A 23173-nucleotide genomic window follows, 5' to 3' on the forward strand; every position below is an offset into this window, starting at 1 on the left:
ACTGTAGATTACACTCTCCAAAAAACTCTGATATGGGGAAAATAATGTTTTGATTAGGAAAAGCCTCCACCCTCGCACCACCCAGTCTTTATATCATGACAGGAAACAGGATTTTGCACTACACCTCTTTTAACTGCTGACTGTATTTTTGCCGGCTATTTTTTATTTATCAGCTTTGAACTTAGGGGATTTTTTTACACAAAACAAGAACACCAGGGGGCGTAAAAACAGCTGAGTAACTGTGGGATAGTGGTGCGATAGTCAGGTTACATTAGTCAACTCCACATGTTTGTGGACACCCCTTCTAATAAATGCATTCAGCTACTTTAAGTTGCACCCATTGCTGCTGACACAGATGTGCAAATGCATGCAAACAGCTTGACTAGCACCTGTAGAGAAGTACTGCCAATAGAATAGGACTTTCTGGAGCAGAGCAACATGAACCTAATTATGCCAGGCATGGGCTGAAGGGGTATAAAGCCCCCAGCATTGAGGAGCTGTGGAGCAGTGGAAGAACTGTGATCTCTGGAATGATAGATAGTGGACAAGCTGGGCAGTTGGGGATGAGGCGGGCCTACTGATCCGATTTTGACCTCACTAACGCTGTTGTCACATAATACAATCAAATCCACACAACAATGCTCTTCCAAAATCTAGCAGAAAGCTCTACTTCTTCTCTGGACAGTAGAGACAGTTACTCCAACAAAAGCAGGATCAGCTCTTTTTAATAGCCTTGATTTCAGGAGATCCGTTGAATGAGTAAGTGTCCCAATACTTTTGTCCATATATATATGTGTGTGTTTAATGCACAGTAAGGCTTGGCTATGTTAATGTATAACATTCACAGCAGTCATTAAATGTACATTATGTATTAATAAATAAATAAATAAATAAATGGCCTCATCCCTGGTTGCACCTCACCTTTTCACCACAGTGAGGCGCACCCCGTCTGACACAGTGCTGACATCTCCTTATATCCTATTAAAATTCCAGTCGCTTAGGAAACTTTGGGAGAACAATACATTTTAGGCAGCACCCCCATGTCTTATTATATCCTTATCATGATGCTGATGATGATCCTCTTCCTCCTCATCATCATCATTTGCATCATCATCATCATCATCATCATCATCAGCATCATCACATTGTTCTGGTGTGAAATCAGTTATTACTGCACTGCTGTAAATGTGTATGAGAGAGGATAAAAGGGGGGGGGTGTGGGGAGGGGGAGGGGGGTGTTTATCGACATACCAGAATTTTGAGTGAGCTCACGCCGATGACGTCACCACTTTCTGGAGATTTAAAACCAGCGAGAGAGACAGAGAGAGAGAGAGAGAGAGAGTGAGAGAGAGCAGCAAGGCAACTTTCGACCCAGCTCAGAGACCCAGAGAAGCAGCTCTTCAGCTCGACTAAAGCTCATAGAGGGATGAATAAGGCCGCCTGCTTCTTCTCGCTTCTTCTTGTGAACCTGCAGATCTTCTCCTGCTGTGGACGTAAGTTTAACGGCTGTGCTTAAAAACCTGTAGAGGAGACCAGGGCAGTTTTAGGGGTCCAAGCACTGACGCTGCTGGAGCTCAGGATATTGTCAGCAGTTTCAGGATGTGTGTACCTGAATGTACATTATATTGTATAAGTTATTTTCCTAAAATCTTCAAAAAATATATTGATATATAGTTATATAGACTGTTTTACTATACATATTACTTTTTGTATATAATATATTTTACTGTATGAATACTATATTTACTATACGTAGTAGAACATACAAAACAAAATCGTTATAAAGCATTTAAATTGATATTAAATAGTAGAAATATGTTTTATTGTCCCAAATAACCTTTATGTAAGAACTTTTGACATTGTAGAAATAAGCTTATACTATATATTATACTATGATATTATACAGTAGAAATATCATAGTCTTCAAAAAACCTTTATAAAAAACTTCAAAGTATATTATATTGTAGAAACAAAGCGTAAGAAAAATATTTATAATATACCAAATGTATATATTTTTTTCTTTTTATTATTTTTCTTATTTATGTTGTTTTAAAATTTTGCATACGTTTATGTCTGTTTCCCCTACATCCAAATGGCTAATTTTATATTATATTGCAGAAATAATATATTGTATTCCATCTTGTTACCTCAAACACACCCAAAATATGAATTTGTAACATAACTTCATAATTTGATTGTTATTGTATCTTATATTGAATACATAAATAAGTCATTTCCTCTGTGTTTGACTTTTGCAGTGGACCCCTGCTGTGCCCAGCCATGTCAGAACAGTGGACTGTGTGTGTCCAAAGGTTCAGACTCCTATGAGTGTGACTGTACCAGAACAGGGTACTATGGAGAAAACTGCACCACTCGTAAGTAGCCATCTGCATTCTGTGTCCACTGATGGTCAGCTGTCCCCTGTACACCACAGCTTTTGACACTAATGCTGCGTTTGCCTGACTGTTGTCTCTAGCTGAACTTTCCACGAGGATCAGGTCCATCCTGAAGCCAAGTCCGAACACCGTGCATCACATTCTGACGCATTACAAATGGATATGGGACATCATCAACAACATCTCCTTCCTGAGGGACGCTATAATGCGCTACGTGCTCACATGTACGTTGAATTATTGCAGAGTATGCGAATGTGGTGGCTGTTGTTTCTATTTTAGACTAAATTCATCTAAAAACTAGTGTAAAAAATGTCTCAGGCAGTGTTTCCATATAAATTGCGTATAGTAAGCCTGAGTAATGTAGCTTTTGGAGATCTCTGGTTTAGGTATCTACACCACTGACTGTAGTTTCTCAGGAGTATATGACATTATGACTGATGTTTATGTCTGAATTATATAGAAAAACATGGAAAAATCTGAAAACTCTGGAAAATCTATGGAATAATGTATCCTAAGCATACACAATAATAATTGTTCTCCTGATCTTTCAATTTGCAGCAAGGTCGAATTTGGTCGACAGCCCGCCAACATACAACGCTGATTATGGCTACAAAAACTGGGAGGCCTACTCCAACCTGTCCTACTACACCCGCACCCTGCCCCCACTGCCCACACACTGCCCTGGTGGAACCGCAGCCCTTCCGGACGCCAAGCAGGTGGTGGAGAAGGTGCTCCTGAGACGGCAGTTCGTTCCAGATCCGCAGGGAACGAGCCTGATGTTCGCTTTCTTCGCCCAGCATTTCACCCACCAGTTCTTCAAATCCGACTTGAAGAAAGGAGCAGCCTTCACCAGATCTCTGGGTCATGGAGTGAGTATCGTGTACATATATATGGGGAGTGACCTTAAACATGGACCTGTTTCAGGTGGCTGCTGCAGTTCTTTGGGGCTGAGTTATCTAACCTGGTTGTTCTGACCCGTTTCAGGTGGATCTGAGTCATGTGTATGGAGAATCTCTGGAGAGGCAGCACAAACTGAGGCTTTTTAAAGACGGAAAGATGAAATTTCAGGTATAAAACTTAGGTCTTAACAGATGACTTATAACATTTCGATTGGTCCATTCATCATGAGATGTCACCTGGTCTTCATTTGTGTGATCTTTTGTTATAGTGTAACCATGGGAAAGTGTATTGACTGTAATGACTTTGTATTGGACACGCAGGTTGTGGATGGCGAGGTCTACCCCCCGCTGGTTAAAGATGTCCAGGTGGAGATGCATTACCCTCCGAATGTTCCTGAGGAGCACCGCTTCGCTGTGGGTCACGAGGCTTTCGGCTTGGTCCCTGGCCTGATGATGTATGCCACCATCTGGCTCAGGGAACACAACCGTGTGTGTGACATTTTGAAGGAGGAGCATCCTGACTGGGAAGATGAGCGCATCTTCCAGACCACACGGCTAATTCTGATCGGTGAGGAGACCTCTGGAGACCATTGGGAAATTTTTATGTTTAATAAAATACAAAGATAAATGAGTAAAGGACACTGGAAATAACTATTCCTATATACTATAACTACAAAAACCTCATATCTCCATTTTTGCCATTTTTCTCTTAAATCTGGCTACAATACAGAATACGAAATTATACAGACATACAGATTATCTGCAAAATATGTGCTGGATCCTTCAAATTGGCAATGATTCAGAGTAATTCAAGCCTCAGTTTAAGCTCAGACTACAGTAGGGAAGAACTCTCTCTTATGATGATCGCTTATGAGAATGAATAAAACACTGGGATCCAATAAGACTAGAACAACAAGGTTTTAATAATGTAACAATACTGAGATTAATGCTCTCCTTCCTTCTCCCCCAGGTGAGACGATCAAAATCGTGATCGAGGATTACGTCCAGCACCTGAGCGGCTACCACTTTAGGCTGAAGTTCGACCCAGAGCTCCTCTTCAGCCAGAGGTTTCAGTACCAGAACCGCATCGCCTCTGAGTTCAACACGCTATACCACTGGCACCCGCTGATGCCTGACACTTTTCACATCCAGCATCAGGTCTACTCGTACCCTCAGTTCTTCTTCAACAACTCCATAGTGACCGAGCACGGCATCAGTAACCTGGTGGAGTCCTTCACCAAGCAAACTGCTGGCAGGGTGAGTACCTCTGCTCGTGTCTTTTACGACTTCACAGTCGGAAATATTCCTTTAGCAGGTCTCATTACGACAAACACATTCATATATACTCATCAGACCTGACCTTGTATCTCCTCAGATTTCTGGTGGATGGAACCTGCCTCCTCCAGTGCAGGTAATGGCAACTAAGGTTCTGGAACACAGCAGACAGATGCGCTATCAGTCCTTCAATGCTTACAGGAAACGTTTCGGTTTGAGACCCTACACGTCCTTTGAAGACATGACAGGTGAGACATGGCCAATTATGTAGTATCGTTATACATTTTTCAGTATCTTCTATAAACTATTCAGTATCCGCTATGAATTATTTACTATCTGCCACAAATTATTCAGTGTCTACTCTAAATTATTCAGTATCCATTATGAGCCATTCAGTATCTACTATATGGTATTCAGTATCCCCTATGAATTATCAGTATCTGTTCTAAATGATTCAGTATCTACTAAGAATGATTCAGTTCCCAGTATGAATTATTCTTTGTCTACTATGAACTATTAAGTATCCAGTATTTTCAATATCTACTATTATTTAGTAGATTTAATAAAGTGTAATATACTGGAAACACTATGGAACTAATATTTAACATATGTAGCGAATAACTGGCAATCTAGGTCCACATACAGGTTCTCATATGAATAAATACCATAACATATACCAATTTTCCATCTTACACCCATCTGGTCAGTTGTTTTAGTGCATAAAACGTAAAACTATAAAGGTTCCTAAATAATAATCTGCATTTATATCTTTGTTGTTTTTAGGTAATAAGGAGCTTGCAGCAGAGCTGGAGAAACTATATGGAGATATAGACTCAGTGGAGCTGTACTCTGGGCTGCTGGTGGAAAAGCCCAGGCCCAACGCCGTGTTCGGAGAGACCATGGTGGAGATGGGTGCCCCCTATTCCCTGAAAGGCCTTTTGGGAAATCCCATCTGCTCCCCTGAGTACTGGATGCCCAGCACATTTGGTGGCAAAGTGGGATTTGATATAGTCAACAGTGCCTCGCTGAAGAAGCTGGTGTGCCTCAATGTTAAAGGACCCTGCCCTATGGTGTCCTTCAAAGTGCCTGATGTAAAGTTTCCCAGCGCAGCGAGTGGCAATGCCAGCTCAGACCCCTCCGGACACAGCGAGATCAGTCCCACTGTTTTACTGAAAGAACGGACTTCTGAGCTGTAAAAACAATGAACAACAACCCTGCAGGATTTTACACAGGTTGTTTAATGATGGCATTATTCCTAAATGTATGATTAAGTGTATTTATTATATTATTTATTTGTGTAATTATTTATTTATTTATTGACAGACAGAACCTCCTGTTTATTTATTTTTTTTATTTTATTAAATTATTTCTGGGTTCTGTGTTGCAAGTGTTTAAAGGAAGTTCTGCGACATGCAAGTTCATGATATGTACTGTTCTGATATATGCATTATGAATTTTTTAAGACCATTTCATTAATGTTATTAAATCCAGCTGAAATTTTTCAATAAAAATGTCTTTTTGTTTTTTATATAAAGAGTATCAATCAATCTAACCGATCTAACACAAAAAGAGCAGAAACTGTGCTATAGTGAAAGTATGGTACTGTATCCCAATCTAACTCAATTAAAGAGCAGAAACTGTACTATAGTGAAAGTATGGTACTGTACCCCAATCTAACTCAATTAAAGAGCTGAAACTGTACTATGGTGAAAGTATGGTACTGTATCCCAATCTAACTCAATTAAAGAGCAGAAACTGTACTATGGTGAAAGTATGGTACTGTATCTCAATCTAACTCAATTAAAAGAGCAGAAACTGTACTATAGTGAAAGTATGGTACTGTATCCCAATCTAACTCAATTAAAGAGCTGAAACTGTACTATAGTGAAAGTATGGTACTGTACCCCAATCTAACTCAATTAAAGAGCTGAAACTGTACTATAGTGAAAGTATGGGTACTGATCGGATCCAGCTGCTGCTTCAGAGGATCCAACATCTGATGAGTTGTACACAAACAACAAAATGTGGAAAAGATTACTAAAAGACGCTTTCACAGTAATATAAACAACAGCGATGCTGTTTATGACCTGCTAATGCACTCACTCCTGCTGTGATTACCCAACCCTTTAGAAGAGCTCCAAACCACCGGCCTCTGGCATTAGACACAGTTTGTTTAGTTTTGGGAAACATCAGGTTATGTAAAGTGGTCCCACACAACTGTGATGAGTAGCTTCTAAGAGACTGGATTGAACAATATTTACCAATTAACATAAACCACATCAAAGTGACTTGCATAAATTACATAAATCACTTGTAATTCACTAACCCAGCCTCACAGCTAATAAGAGAAACAAAACAATAGAGGATGCCAGGAGCCAATTGAAAAGATCCTTGCTGAAAAAAATAACAGCCTGGCCAGTTCCAGCTGGTTAATCTGGTCAAGACCTTGACCAGCATATAGGGTATGTTTGCAGATATAACCGATCTACCAGCATGTCTAACCTGACCAATCTAAATAACCAGAATGACCAATTTTTTTGACTGGTATGACTAGCATGAACAAGCTAAATGACCAGCCTGACCAGAATGACCATGCTTACAATGGCTGCTGTCAAGGCAGCAAGTGAATAGTGAGTTCTTGAAGATGATGAAGGTGCTGAAACAGGAAAAATGGACAAACTTTGACCCGAACCAAACTGTGATGTTCTAGACAACTCAGCCAGAACAGCACCACTAAAACATCAGGCAGGTCTTGTGGGGTGGTTCCGGGTATGCAGTGCTCAGTACCTACCAAAAGTGCTCTAAATCTGCGATAGGGTCATTGATGCTCATGCAGGTCCCATCACACAACTTACAGAACTTAAAGGATCTGCTGCTAACTTCTTGGCATTCAGAATTCCACAGGACACCTTCAGAAGTCTTGTGGAGGCCCTGCCTTGATGGGTCAGAGCTGTTTTGGCAGCACAAGGGGGATCTACACTATATTGGCTAGCTTGTGATTGGTTAACCTGTGATTGGACATTCATCAAACATCAATGTCTGTCTATCGCAGTTCATGTACAGTCAAGCTGGAAAGTCTGCACACCCCTTTCTTCTATAATAGATTGAGGTTATTTTTTTTTGCCTTAAACATCTACGAACATCTATACACACCTGCCAATAATTACAAAGTGAGTTATTTAAGGGTTACATATCTATACACATCCTAATATTAATAGCCTAATTATTGGTTGATGCACCTTTGGCAGCAATTACAGCTTTAAGGCATCTTGGGAAAGAAGCTATGAGCTTGAAATACTTGCTTCTGGACATTTTCATCCATTCCTCTTGGCATATCCTTGCAAGCTCCTTCAGGTTAAAGTTGATGAGGGATTCATTCACTAATGTACCTACAAGTAAAGGTGTTAGCACCTAAGAACCCTCAGGAAAGTACAAATACAATCAAACATTTTACTCGAGAACGTGGGACTAACTGAGCAAAAGGAGCAAGTTACTCCACAGATCTGAGAACAAAGCATTACAAAACTCACCAGGAAAAGCACTGCAGCACAATGACCATAATTAGATAGGAGAGAAAGGTATCACTTGAAACACTGTGTGTAGCAATTAAGGTATTTACAGTATGATGATGCACTTAAAAACTGCCTGTTTGTTTGGAAACTCCAGACTCACTTTTATGTCCAATTGCATCTGAGCCTTCAGGTATAAACACTGAAAATTATAGACATATATGACAATTAAAACAGCAGATTTGTACTTTTTTAACCTACTGGAAATCGCTGGAGGATGGCTAAAACAACATAGGAGCAGCAGTTTCTTACGCTACACCAGCAAGGGGTTTCTAATAAAGTGACCAGAGGTCGCTCATGTACATTGATACACTGAAATAAATGTTTATAAATCAGATGTATCAAGTGGTAGCACATGAATCAGGCAAGAGTAGTGATAGCTGAATACTGAGTACACTGTCCAAAAAGTATTCAGAAACATTCCAATACAATACTTAAAAGTAATGCAATTATAATATGTTTATTATATATTAAAAATAGAAAAATAGGCATAATCAGGAATATGCCTATTTTTACACTAAGATAAATATCTGATCAGCACAGTGATTTATCAGTCTACTCAGGCTTTAGTAGAGCTCAGTAACACTGAGATCAATAACTGATCAGCACAGTGATTTATCAGTCTACTCAGGCTTTAGTAGAGCTCAGTAACACTGAGGTAAATAACTGATCAACACAGTGATTTATCAGTCTACTCAGGCTTTAGTAGAGCCCAGTAACACTGAGATTAATAACTGATCAGCACAGTGATTTATCAGTCTACTCAGGCTTTAGTAGAGCTCAGTAACACTGAGATCAATAACTGATCAGCACAGTGATTTATCAGTCTACTCAGGCTTTAGCAGAGCTCAGTAACACTGAAATAAATAACTGATCAGCACAGTGATTTATCAGTCTACTCAGGCTTTAGTAGAGCTCAGTAACACTGAGATCAATAACTGATCAGCACAGTGATTTATCAGTCTACTCAGGCTTTAGTAGAGCTCAGTAACACTGAGGTAAATAACTGATCAACACAGTGATTTATCAGTCTACTCAGGCTTTAGTAGAGCCCAGTAACACTGAGATTAATAACTGATCAGCACAGTGATTTATCAGTCTACTCAGGCTTTAGTAGAGCTCAGTAACACTGAGATCAATAACTGATCAGCACAGTGATTTATCAGTCTACTCAGGCTTTAGCAGAGCTCAGTAACACTGAAATAAATAACTGATCAGCACAGTGATTTATCAGTCTACTCAGGCTTTAGTAGAGCTCAGTAACACTGAGATCAATAACTGATCAGCACAGTGATTTATCAGTCTACTCAGGCTTTAGTAGAGCTCAGTATCACTAAGGTAAATAACTGATCAGCACAGTGATTTATCAGTCTACTCAGGCTTTAGTAGAGCTCAGTAACACTGAGATCAATAACTGATCAGCACAGTGATTTATCAGTCTACTCAGGCTTTAGTAGAGCTCAATAATACTGAGATAAATAACTGATCAGCACAGTGATTTATCAGTCTACTCAGGCTTTAGTAGAGCTCAGTAACACTGAGATCAATAACTGATCAGCACAGTGATTTATCAGTCTACTCAGGCTTTAGTAGAGCCCAGTAACACTGAGATTAATAACTGATCAGCACAGTGATTTATCAGTCTACTCAGGCTTTAGTAGAGCTCAGTAACACTGAGATTAATAACTGATCAGCACAGTGATTTATCAGTCTACTCAGGCTTTAGTAGAGCTCAGTAACACTGAGGTAAATAACTGATCAGCACAGTGATTTATCAGTCTACTCAGGCTTTAGTAGAGCTCAGTAACACTGAGATAAATAACTGATCAACTACAGGAAGCACAGTGGTTTATCAGTCTACTCAGGCTTTAGTAGAGTTCAGTAAAACATAAAGAAATAAATAACTGGAACCGGAAACTGGTTGTTTGTTTTTAGGGTCTATCTAACAAATGAGTTTCCTACAGACCATAATCTGGTTAAACAGTTAATAGGCCAGTGCTGATGGTGTTCATTTTGATGATAGTCTTTTTTAAAATTAAATTTAGTGAGTAAATAGTAAATATTAAAATATTCTGACAGTATGCACCAATGAAAGGTAAATGTAACTGTAATTCTGAATACTGGCCTTTTACAATGCTACTGGAACTGAATACAGACACTAAAATCCAGAATATCTGTATTTCATTAAATGCACACAAATAAGACATTTTACATCAACAAAATTGCTTAGTTTCTATATTTTGGTTAGACACACGTTGCTAAATCATTATATTCATTTGCAACCATGTAAATCTGAGGCACCATTTCAAATCAAGTGCCACAACATTATTTCCGAACTCAGCTTTCACATCCAATTACAGTCTAACCCTGTGATAGAAGACATGAGAAACTGCATGCAGGATTACAGTCTGTGCCTGAAATGATGCATTATGAGTATAAACCACATTTCATTTTCAGCACCTACTGGAAATCTCCATGCTGTCAGAGCTCCAAAATTGCTGTCGGAATTGCAGAGGAATGGAAATAAAGAATTTCACATCACATTTAGAGATTTGCGGTAACATTCAATAGTCTTGGGTGGTGGAAAAGCCTAAAACTCTACTCCGGGGCACAGTACTGCACGACCAGCATCTCATTTAATGTACTGTAATGATGGGCTGATTAGATAAACTCTTTGAGTGATGCCATTGAAGAACCACTTTTTATGCTTGTGATAGAGATGAGTGAGTGTGAAGAACCTTCAAAAGTTCCAAAATATTCTGAAAATTGTTCTTTATGAAACCAAAAGTGGTGCTTCTCGGGCATCACCTTTATTTTTAAGTGTGTAGGTGTTGAATGGGAACTGGAAATAGTGGCCTTTATCCTGGAGAGCACTGGAAATGGTTGAATAAACACACAACTAACACAATGGGTATGAGATTGGCCAGTGACTTTCGGTACTTTAGGTGAAGGTTGGTGCACCTAGTAGAGTGGATGTAGTAGGGAATGGAAAAGTACAGAAGGTAGAAGGGCTGGAAACAGGGCCATTATAAATGTCATACTAATACTAACCACACGTTTGCCACAGGAATTACTGGAAGAGGGATGGAATATACCAGAAACCAGGACTCTGTTCCTGAGCCAAAACAGCAGAATACAGTGGGATATTCAAGCACCCAGACTTACAAGTTCACTGAGGCTGGAAAATTCACTCAGTTACAGCAGACAGGCAGACTAGGATGTGTCTTATGTAAGTTTACTCACAAGGTGCAGGGAAAGCATGCATATTCGAAAACGTAGATAAGGTGCAAGTCTAAACCACTTCTAATGACCTCAGTTCAGCTTTCTTTGGGACACTGCTTGGACAATTTACACTCTCCAAACGAGATCCTTCCATCTAAAGCTCTTTACACTGTCATAGAAAACCCGGAGCAGATTATGATCCGAGGATTGCTGGTTCGAATTCCACTGGTCCACTTGTTAGGGAGATTTGACACAATGCAAAAGCATTTGGCTAAAAAAAAAAAGTTTGTGGACACCCATTCTTATGAATGCATTCAGCTACTTCAAGGTACCCATTGCTCACTTAGATGTGCAAATGCACACACACAACCTGTCTAGTCCCTGTAGAGAAGTACTGCCAATTCAATAGGACCCCCTGAAGCAGATAAATATGAACATATGGGCACCATGACTAATGCCAGGTGTGGGCTAGAGGGGTATAGAGCCCCCCAGCATTGAGCTGTGGAATGATGGTGGTGCTCCATCCAATACTTTTGAGATGAACTGGAGAGTTAGGGATGAGATCCAAATCATCATGCCCATGGTGATCATCCAACATTCTGACGTGACAAATGCTTGCTTGTCGCTGAATGCAATCAAATCCTCACAGAAAGTCTTCTTTGCTGGACAGTAGAGACAGTTACCCTAACAAAAGCAGGATAAACTCTGATTTGAATACCCCTGGATTTCAGAAGAAACGAATGAATAAATGAGCAGGTGTCCCAATACTTTTGTCATATAGTATAAATGGCAACTCCAGAGCAGCAACTTTACAGCAGGAGTGAAAAAAAAAACTCTTAACCTTTAATGGAAGTTGATTCGATTGTTGCAAGCTTGGTTCCTGGACCTCTGGGTGGTCCCCCGAGTTTAGTCTAGTGGGCTAATGGACAGATAAGATTTCTTCTATCATCTGTACAGATTAATGGGCCTGTTCAGTTAATCTACAGTGGTTTATCTTGAGTCTCTGAGCTCCTACAGGCCTTGTTCCTGGCAGTGAGAAGACTCTGGACCTAGTGAGTGGAAATGGACACAGCTACATGAGGGAGAAAATTGGGCAACCCACTCCCAAAACGGTCTAACAAACAACATCACAGATGTCTCTATGCTGCAACACTGTGAGCTTTAGAGAGGTTCTGAGGAACATTCGCTGACTGGCACCATGACTGAGCAGGAATATTAAAAACATTAAGCTGCTTGGAAATAAAGAATCCTCCTTTTATCTTTACCTAATGTGAAAACTCAGAAGAATTCTCCCCAAAGCTTTGAGCTGGCTTGACTCATGAGATCCTGTTACCCTCCATATAATTGAAAAGCAAATCAAAACACTGTGAATAAACCTGTAGTGTGTGTGTGTGTGTGTGTGTGTTGCGTTAGGCGAGACAGGCATTACTTTCTGGGAAAGACTTTAGGATGTATGAATTACTGGAAGAGGGGAGGAATAAAAAAGAGGCTGGAACTTTGTTCCTGGGCCAAACAAAGCCGGGACCACGGGAGAGTTGTAGCATGTAGAAATAAGCTCACTGGGAGTGGCAGCATTCCACGCTGATATGAGGAGCCTTTTAACCCCCTCAGCCACTCTGAACCTGTGTTTTGTTAATGTAGCTTGGCCCGCGGCTCGAGTTGGATGTTAACTGAAGGAGGCCGAACCAGCATCTGTTTAATCTGATTTTTTATAATGAAACAGGACAGGGTGGAATTAGACCACCGGAAATGAGGCACATGAGCGAATATCCATTCCACATTAGGAATGAACAGATAATACACTTAAAGGCACGCGTAGACTGTGCAATTTTGGAAATCTTCTTTCTTCTCCCAAGGTGATTCATATGCTTCCACTGTACGAAAGTAGTTCGACTGATATGCTGCAACCTGGGTGGTCCATGCACCGCTTGGGATTTTGGGCCATATGAAAAGTAGTTACACTGTGCCCCACAACTTTAACAGTTCTGTTAAATAAGAACTCAATTATTACATTTTTAGGGCTCCTGTCCACCACAGGCCATTAAAATGGTCCTAACTTTTCTCCCCATACAGTGTCCCTGCCCCCCAGGCGAACCTCTGCCTTAATACAAGCACTCAGTTCAGCAGAACATGGCAGAATATGGTACTGCATATGAAAAGAGGAGATGTACATGCACCCGCAGGTGGCTGCAAGACATGGACAATAAGGCAAGACAAGACAAGACAGCATATTAACTATTTGTGTTGGACACAGATGGAATTTGGCCTCCGCCTTTAACCCATCCATGCAGTGAACACACACACACACACACACACACACACACATACACTAGTCATCAAACACACACAGTGACAATGGGCACATGTGTCCATCTGTGTCCAACACAAATAGTTAAAATGCTTGTCTTGTCTTGTCTTATTGTACATGCCTTGACTTCTATTATTTACAATATTTATATTTATATTGGGTATATAGTGTAATTTAGAGTGACTTGCTATCCCTTTGCTACTGTGGCACTGTGAATTTCCCCACTGTGGACTAATAAAGGTTTATCTTATCTTATCTTATCTTGTGTATCCAGAGCGGTGGGCAGCCATCACTGTGGCACCCAGTGAGCAGAGAGAGTGAAGGCCCTTGGTCAACGGCCCAACAGTGGCAGCTTGCCGAGCCCAGGTATCAAATCCACAACCCCGTCATCAACAGCCCAGTGCTCTAACCACTGAGTCACAACTGCCCCAAACAGTTTGTCCATTTTGCAGAGAGAATTGGAGGTTGTCTGCATGCATGTTTAGCGGTGTCCAGAGCGTTTTTACTCGCTCTGTGTACATTGTGACCGATGGACTTCGTCTGTGAATTTCAGGAAAACAGCTTTTAATGGTAAGAAATTGCTTTGGGAGACTGCTCAGACTGTGAGAAAACTGATAAAAAATTTTGGAGATAAAAAAAACAGTTGTCCGTACAGTTGTCCGACTGCTTAATCAGAGCTCATTTGGGTAGTTAATCGGACATCACTTCCTCTCTCACACCGCACATCAGCTAAAATTCTGACCAATCCTGAAATTCCAAAATCATGTCTTACAAATAGGCCCAAATCACACAGTGAATGCCTGGCTTCACAGATACAAATTGAGACACTAATAGTATGAGCACTATTCACATTTCTCTGTGTATGTCTTAGAGTTGGATCTGTAAACATCTCAGTTTACACCAGACACAACAGATTCCCCATAACATCCACTTGCTTTCTCATGTCTGCGACTGAAAACTCTCACTGACCCTTCCCTTCCTGTCTGCTCTCCTTGACTCTGCTGATCTGAATCTTATGGCATCAGTAAATGCACTGGCAGAGCTGACTAGCTTATGGATCCACATGAGTTCCAGATCAGCAGAATCTAGAAGAGGACAATTCGGCAAAGTATTTGGACACAGCCAGCCTTCAGCAGTTTGCTCCAGTAGTCTGACCTAAAACTGCCTCAATGAGCTCCACAGTAAAGCTGCACTTGTTTCCAACTGACCCAATACACACAAGAGTTACCACACATCTACTTTAATTTACATATTTACTGACCAAGACACCTCGTCAGTTCAACATGTACTGTTTTAAACTCCATATTCCCCTGTTACTTACCAGCAGAGCTGCTTCACCACTTAAAAAATACTAAATAAATCTCATAATAAGTCTCATTTCATTAACTTTTTACTAAAACTTTTAATTCAGTATTTATTATACGCACATCATATTATTTATGAAAACACAAAGATCGGATTGGATTCAGCAATAATACACTTAGATCGGATTGAGGGTGCAGAAACTGGGTTGCATCATCATTTTATATTGAATAATCACTGATTAGCATTATCTCATGAGGTCGCAGTTTGCATGCAATCGTTTATAATAAGTGAACAACATGTTAATATCAAACTATTCTTTTAAATAGGTGTTTACTGTTTTTAGCTTCTAAGCAGATCAGTTCAACAGTAAGTTTTGAGTTGATTCCAGTCTAAAAACTAGGTTTAGAGTGTACGGTGCTTTTTCATGTGTCAGTGCAGAGAACCAGTTCATTTCAGGTCATTTTCCCAGCCGTAATCAAAAACACCAGGTGTTACAAAACTGGAAGTGTGTGAAAGTTAGAAGTAAACTTTAATCAAGGGCAGATCTGCAGGGTTGGGCCTGCCTGGCTTCGAGCCTTTTTGCATTTCCAAGTGTGGTAAGTGCTGCTGTTGTAACTGGGGAAACAGCTGCCTGCGCTAATACTGCATTTTCCATTCCACACGATCTCTGGCCAAGCAGGGTTTAAACAGCATCACAGCTCATACTACACACCTTAACTATAAAAGCACAAGAAACGTCCAGTATATATTATACAAAGTGATAAATTGATCCAGAGATGTGGACATAACCTCCATATATATCATATATTACATCTACACATACCTTCCTCCGCGAAAGGCAGAGCTCTCCATTGGTTTCTTTCATTTCCAGTCAAATAAACCAATGAGAAAAAGCACAGGTAGAGTTTGAGTGTTTAGAGCCTCCACCGTTGTCTTTATTTTCAGAAGACTCACTTTCAGTATATCTTCTCACAGATACAAAGCACCCCCTACTGTCCCAGATCCAAAGCACCACCTCATCTGTTAAACATGGTGGTGGGGGTGTTCTGAAATATGCAGGGGATTCTTCCACACCTGCAAAGTTCAGTCTTAGAAGTGGGAGCAGTTTCTGTTTCTCACTTTTTAAGGCCTTCTGGACACATTCAACGACGTTGAGGTCTGGAGTCTAGGGTGGTCAGTCCATTGGTCTCAGAAGCTACAGCAGCAACAGCAACAGCAGCTTCAGCAGTGTGATTTTCTCAGTAAGAGCTTCTCATTGACTTTCAGACTCACAGCACTGAGTCGTCTTCTACTTACTACTTAGTGGTAGAGATAATGGACCTTGAACCGTTCTGGATATTTGTCAAGTCAGTCTCAGACCATAACTTTGAATCTAGTAAGAACTGTAATAATGATGTAAATCTTATTCATGAAATGCAAAATTGGTCTAAGTACCTGGCGGTTGAGGTGGGCTTCTTTCAGCGAAGCACTGACAAAAGGACATGTCATGCTGATTACCCTGGTCAAGAGGTTGTAATGTAGTGGGTGATTAGAATGCTGGGTGAAGGGTATGGACTGAGCCCTATTTGTAGCCAGTGCAGGATTTTTCATCATTTCCTGTAATATTTCACCTCATTTCAAAGATGAAAGTTGCATGGGGGCATCATTGATGGTGGTCTACCAGGTCTTCCATGGACGTAGGAGTCCCACCTTCTCTGTGAAATCCACTCAAGAAGATTATCTTCTTTCTGATCTTCTCAGAAATATTACCTGAACAGTGAAGAACCTAGACTTCGTGGCTGTGTTGACTGGAGATGAACTCACTGAAGGTCACTCTCTGCTGCATATGAGGCGGAACTTAGAGATTAATGTATGCAGACATCTTTTCACAGCTTGTCAGTTTGGGATTCATCAAATCTCAATAAAAGGACGGCTTGGTGATGAACCAAATGCAAACCTAATGCTCTGCTAGGTTTTCCACAGTCCTGTTGTGACAGAACTAATCACAGCTTTGTGAAGCCAACAAGGGCTGGCCGTGGCTTCATAACAGCCAAACAAACAGGTCAGGCAGAATAGCGCTGTCATGGGCCAAGTGTTTAGAAGAATAAAGAAGATTTGGTGTGTTCAGAAGCCTTTCTGGCCAGAAACTGCAGTTAGACACAGTCCATTAAAGCGAAGGCATGCCTGGCTCCTCAGTGCAGGAGCTTAGGCAGAGTTTCTCATAAGTAACTAAAATTACAGGGCCCAGCCCAGACCATCCTGCACAATGCATGCACTAACCTGCCTGCTGTATGCTGCAAGCCTTTACAGCCCTTACCACTTTTGGGAAGCTTATAAAGAGGTGTAGCTGCAAAGCCCTTAATCATATAATAGAGATGCTGCATGCAAAAGCCGGCTGAGTGAGGGAGGGACGGAGGGATCAGTCGGATTATAAGGGAAAGGAAGAAAAACGTGAGTCACTAATGGCTTGATTCAGCACTAGCAAGGAGTGGCAACGGATGCTTTGATTTGATTGACCCTCCGTCACTCACGTGCTGCCGTGCTGCCAGCCATGTGTATTACATAAACATCTCTTACACACAAGAGAGCAATCAGGCCTCCTCAGGGAGCGTTTTAGCTATGGAAGCCTGCCTCCATTCATTTATTCATCCATGCATCATCGCCTGTACCATCATCTGAGCCGGACTCTTGTCTGTAGTCACTTATTACTCATTATTTTAGTATTGCTTTATGTTGCACAGATCACATGCACTTACAAACAGTACTGTACTGTCTTCTGTACTAATACAAAATACTGTAATACTGCACTGGCACTGTAAATACCTCAACATGCATCTGTACCAATGACTGTAGAAAGCATGGACAGCACAACAATCTACAGAAGTTGAAGCAACCACAGGTCTAGCACCTCTGCTGGTTGGTTGCAGTATGATCTATAGATGACTATACTTTGTGTGCTTTTGTGTGCCTTAACTGCAATATAGGAGGTACGGGGTATGGGAGGTCCCTGTTGGAACCACTGTATAGGTCAAAAAGACGCAATTCTGGTTCCAGCCACACCAACCTGTACTCAACTTCTCAAACATGTTTATGTCCTGTTTGTACTGATTGTTGGATGTTTATCAAAGATCATAACTGTCTTTGGCAGTTGCCAGTTTACTTTCCAGGCCTTTTGTGTGCATGTATGCACGACTCAACGTCAAACAAGAGCCAAATGTTCACGTACAATGTGACTCATTTTGTTTACATTCCCCTAGTGGTCATGGAGCAACTTTGTCCAAAGATAAGGAAGGATTGGTACTCTGATAAAGATTGCTGCTGCAAATACTAGTCCTCCCCCTCTCCCTTCCGTTTCACAATGGCTTCATAAAGAGTCATTTACTTTGCTCCAAAAAGATCTTTCGAGATGTGTCGCCTACGTCCAACTGAAGATCATGATGATTATGATGATTACCTTCACAGAGGATGCCAATGTAAGCATTATGACCCTAGACGCCCTCAGGTAAACCTCAGTGTAAGAACTTGTATCTCAGAATAGCTGAGAAAAATAGTGATTTCTTATAGTAGAGGTCACTTATGGGGCAAGCTTCACCTCACTGAGGGGGTTAAACCACTGCTGGTGTTACATGCATGCACACACACACACACACACACACACACAGAGATACGTTCATTGTTTATTGTTCATTGTTAAGTAAGCTAACTCCATGTTCTCAGCAAGAAGAGTAGATAACTTCCCACACTGTACCTTCTCCAATAAATCACTTTCATGACTTATTAATATTTTGTTTGGCTATAAACTGAAATGAACCAGAACTGAAATGTTCTGCTATGAAGCTACAAAGAGAAAGAGAAAGAACGTCCCGGGTCATGCAGTTCTGCCAGGCTGTCAGTAAAAGCCTGAAATGATTGGAGGTGAAGAAGAAAAGAGTGATTGCCCAGCTGAAGCAATTTGGCAATTCCCAGGCAGGAGGCTTCTAGATGGTTGCTGGCAGGTTGCACTGCTGTTTCAAGTTTTTTCCATGCTGTTGCAAGGCAGTTGCTATGGTACCCCAGGTGGTTGCTATGCAGTTGCAACATGCTTATGTTCTTAGTCATTCATGCTGTGATTCAAGTGGTTGCAGTTCTGTTTCTAAGCAGTTGCTATGGTATCCCAGGTGGTTGCTATGGAATACACTGTTAAAATAAAGGTAAAGTAAAAGGTAAAGGTGCACGTATTTGTCACTGTACAGTGTACACTGTACAGCGAAATGTGTCCTCCGCATTTAACCCATCTGTGGTAGTGAACACACACACACTAGTGCACTAGGGGCAGTGAGTACACACACACACCCAGAGCGGTGGGCAGCCAACTCCAGCGCCCGGGGAGCAGAGAGGGTAAAGGGCCTTGCTCAAGGGCCCAACAGTGGCAGCTTGCCAAACCCGGGAATCGAACCCACAACCCTGTTATCGATATCCCGGCGCTCTAACCGCTAAAGGTGCATGTTGCCATAGAAGAACCATATGTAGTTCCCTAAAGACCTTTATATTGATATAGACGCTTTAGGTCACGCTGCCTCAGCAGAGCTCTCAGGATAGTCTCAGGAGACCCCACCCATCCTACTTATAGACTGTTCAGCCTCCTGCCCTCTGGGAAACGCTACCACTGTGTGCGATGAAAGACCAGCCAGATTCAATATCAGTGTCTGATTTGTCTGATAGGAACCATATTGTCTGTTTGGCTTTGATTTAGTTTGCATTTTACAGTGTACAGTATACAGTATATAGTATTTATCTAGTAGCCTGGTATAAATAAGAGGAAGATACTGAACATCTCCTGGCTGATCTACTGCCTCTGGGGTAAGTGATAAACTATTTAAAATGCATTACATCCCAGGACTGATTTGAAGGTGGAGGTGATGGGACACCACACCCTGCTAAAAAAAAAAAAATAGGCTGAAAGCCTCTCCCTTGGAAAATTCCATTCGCCCCTTCCATCCCCATATATCCCAGTATAGATATGCACAGTCATAATGCAATAATACCCTGAGGAGGGCAGGCTGCTGTTTTGCCCTTAAGACTCAATAAATCAACCCACTCAGTTCCTCTGACAGTCATCCAGGAACAACCCAGCTCAGGTATCACCTCTACCTGAACCCAGCCGGTGGCACATGGGCTGATTCTGAGCAAAACGTCTGTCACTGTCACTGTGACTGATGTCCTACATGGCAACCGGTCGAACACCCAATACAAAACAACTGAACAGGAAACGGGACGAGGGAGAGTGTGTTTGCGCGGCGTGTGATTAAATGGGTCACGTCAGATTCTCACCTTTTTTAAGGTGTCACATCACTCTACTCTACAGCCAGTGTGACATGAGTCAAACCATGAATCATGTAGCTGTACACTACACAACACACCAGCTGCAATGGGTCATACTGTAAAACTGTCACAACTTACAGTCACTGGCCACTTTGTTAGAAACACCTACAATGAAGCTCTACCTTGCAGCTGTGCAGTTAGAGACTGTAGCTCATCTGCTGATGCATTTTCTGTTAGTCATCCTCCAGCCCTTTATCAGAGGTCATTTACTGACCACAGAACAACTCTTGTCTGGATATTTTTGGATGGTGGAACCACTCTCAACCTAGCAGTGACATTGACCTGTCCACTGCCCAAATAATATCTGGTCAGCAATGGTCCAGTGGTCAGAAAGTAGGGTGCACCTGAGAAACTGTGAAGGAAGGAAGGGGTTTCTAATAAAGTGGCCAGTTAGCGGAAGAACAATATCCTATGGTGTTTCCTAAAAAAGTGACCAGAGAGTAGAAGTAGAGACTAGGTGTTTCTAATAAAGTGGCCAGAGATTAAACGTACAGACTAGGAGTTTCTAACAAAGTGGCCAGAGAGTGGAAGCACAGACTAGGGGTTTCTAATAAAGTGGCCAGAGAGAGGAAGCACAGACTAGGAGTTTCTAATAAAGTGGCCAGAGAGTGGAAGTACATAGTAAGTGTTTCTAATAAAGTGGCCAGAGAGAGGAAGCACAGACTAGGGGTTTCTAATAAAGTGGCCAGAGAGGGGAGTTCAGGGTAGGTGTTTCTAATAAAGTGGCCAGAGATTAAAAGTACAGATTAGGGGTTTCTAATAAAGTGGCCAGAGAGTGGAAGCACAGACCAGGGGTTTCTAACAAAGTGGCCAGAGAGTGGAAGCACAGACTAGGGGTTTCTAATAAAGTGGCCAGTGAGTGGAAGTACATAGTAGGTGTTTCTAATAAAGTGGCCAGAAATTTAAAGTACAGACTAGGGGTTTCTAATAAAGTGGCCAGAGATTAAAAGTACAGACTAGAGGTTTCTAATAAAGTGGCCAGAGAGTGGAAGCACAGACTAGGGGTTTCTAATAAAGTGGCCAGAGAGTGGAAGTTCAAGGTAGGTGTTTCTAATAAAGTGGCCAGAGATTAAAAGTACAGACTAGGGGTTTCTAATAAAGTGGCCAGAGAGTGGAAGCACAGACTAGGGGTTTCTAATAAAATGGCCAGAGAGTGGAAGCACAGACTAGGAGTTTCTAATAAAGTGGCCAGAGAGTGGAAGTACATAGTAGGGGTTTCTAATAAAGTGGCCAGAGAGTGGAAGTACATAGTAGGGGTTTCAAATAAAGTGGCCAGAGAGTGGAAGCACAGACTAGGGGTTTCTAATAAAGTGGCCAGAGAGTGGAAGTACATAGTAGGGGTTTCTAATAAAGTGGCCAGAGAGTGGAAGTACATAGTAGGGGTTTCAAATAAAGTGGCCAGAGAGTGGAAGCACAGACTAGGGGTTTCTAATAAAGTGGCCAGAGAGGGAAGTTCAGGGTAGGTGTTTCTAATAAAGTGGCCAGAGATTAAAAGTACAGATTAGGGGTTTCTAATAAGATGGCCAGAGAGTGGAAGTACAGACTAGGGGTTTCTAATAAAGTGGCCAGAGAGGGAAGTTCAGGGTAGGTGTTTCTAATAAAGTGGCCAGAGATTAAAAGTACAGATTAGGGGTTTCTAATAAAGTGGCCAGAGAGTGGAAGCACAGACTAGGGGTTTCTAATAAAGTGACCAGAGAGTGGAAGCACAGACTAGGGGTTTCTAATAAAGTGGCCAGAGAGTGGAAGCACAGACTAGGGGTTTCTAATAAAGTGGCCAGAGAGTGGAAGCACAGACTAGGGGTTTCTAATAAAGTGGCCAGAGAGTGGAAGTACATAGTAGGTGTTTCTAATAAAGTGGCCAGAGAGTGGAAGTACATAGTAGGTGTTTTTAATAAAGTGGCCAGAGAGTGGAAGCACAGACTAGGGGTTTCTAATAAAGTGGCCAGAGAGTGGAAGTACATAGTAGGTGTTTCTAATAAAGTGGCCAGAGAGTGGAAGTTCAAGGTAGGTGTTTCTAATAAAGTGGCCAGAGATTAAAAGTACAGACTAGGGGTTTCTAATAAAGTGGCCAGAGATTAAAAGTACAGACTAGGGGTTTCTAATAAATTGGCCAGAGATTAAAAGTACAGACTAGGGGTTTCTAATAAATTGGCCAGAGATTAAAAGTACAGACTAGGGGTTTCTAATAAATTGGCCAGAGATTAAAAGTACAGACTAGGGGTTTCTAATAAAGTGGCCAGAGAGTGGAAGCACAGACTAGGGGTTTCTAATAAAGTGGCCAGAGAGTGGAAGCACAGACTAGGGGTTTCTAATAAAGTGGCCAGAGAGTGGAAGCACAGACTAGGGGTTTCTAATAAAGTGGCCAGAGAGTGGAAGCACAGACTAGGGGTTTCTAATAAAGTGGCCAGTCAATGGAAATAAAAGGTAGAGGTTTTTAATATCCATGCTTTCAGGGTAAAGTCTTACTCTATACGCCGCCCACTGTTAACAGGGTATGTAAATATTTAGTAGTATTTGATACTGTTACTAAAGCACTAGCAGTGGTGAGAGGCGGGAGCTGGATGAGTTCAGAGCGGATGTGAGGGACTTTTATGGGGACACCCACTTTTGGGCTTTCCTCCTCTTGAAATTGGAGCTGGTTGCTAAGCAGCTCTGTTTATTTGTTTTCTCTGGACGACGTAGATTGTAGGACGAATGAAGTGAACTCCACGCCAGGTTCACCCATTTGGGTCTAGCCTTTTAGTTAATGATCTACTTATATTTCAGAGGAATTGAAGGATTTAAGCTTTTATTACATTTTCTAATTATTTAAACCTTTGGATTCATAGATTACATGATCTGCCCTTCTAAGATTTGGAC

General features: G+C 41.4%; 1 protein-coding gene across 1 annotated transcript; it reads left to right on the forward strand.

Moving 5' to 3' along the window:
* Positions 1-1339: 1339 nt before the first annotated feature.
* On the forward strand, positions 1340-6081 carry ptgs2a (prostaglandin-endoperoxide synthase 2a). Its single transcript, XM_072691422.1, has 9 exons — positions 1340-1493; positions 2259-2375; positions 2477-2620; positions 2955-3265; positions 3381-3464; positions 3617-3863; positions 4266-4552; positions 4671-4818; positions 5354-6081. The coding sequence occupies exons 1-9, from the start codon at positions 1427-1429 to the stop codon at positions 5764-5766; spliced, it is 1818 nt and encodes a 605-aa protein (XP_072547523.1). The 5' UTR covers positions 1340-1426; the 3' UTR covers positions 5767-6081.
* The last annotated feature ends 17092 nt before the right edge of the window (positions 6082-23173 follow it).

This window comes from Salminus brasiliensis, chromosome 11 (genome assembly GCF_030463535.1).
Source record: "Salminus brasiliensis chromosome 11, fSalBra1.hap2, whole genome shotgun sequence".
In the NCBI taxonomy this organism is placed as follows: Eukaryota; Metazoa; Chordata; class Actinopteri; order Characiformes; family Bryconidae; genus Salminus; species Salminus brasiliensis.

Bases quoted from the DNA above. Each gene is read 5' to 3' on its own strand.
- ptgs2a (XM_072691422.1), top strand. From the start codon at position 1,427: ATGAATAAGGCCGCCTGCTTCTTCTCGCTTCTTCTTGTGAACCTGCAG. The intron at 2,621-2,954 runs GTACGTTGAATT...TTCAATTTGCAG, and splicing joins AATGCGCTACGTGCTCACAT to CAAGGTCGAATTTGGTCGAC. The intron at 3,864-4,265 runs GTGAGGAGACCT...CTTCTCCCCCAG, and splicing joins CACACGGCTAATTCTGATCG to GTGAGACGATCAAAATCGTG.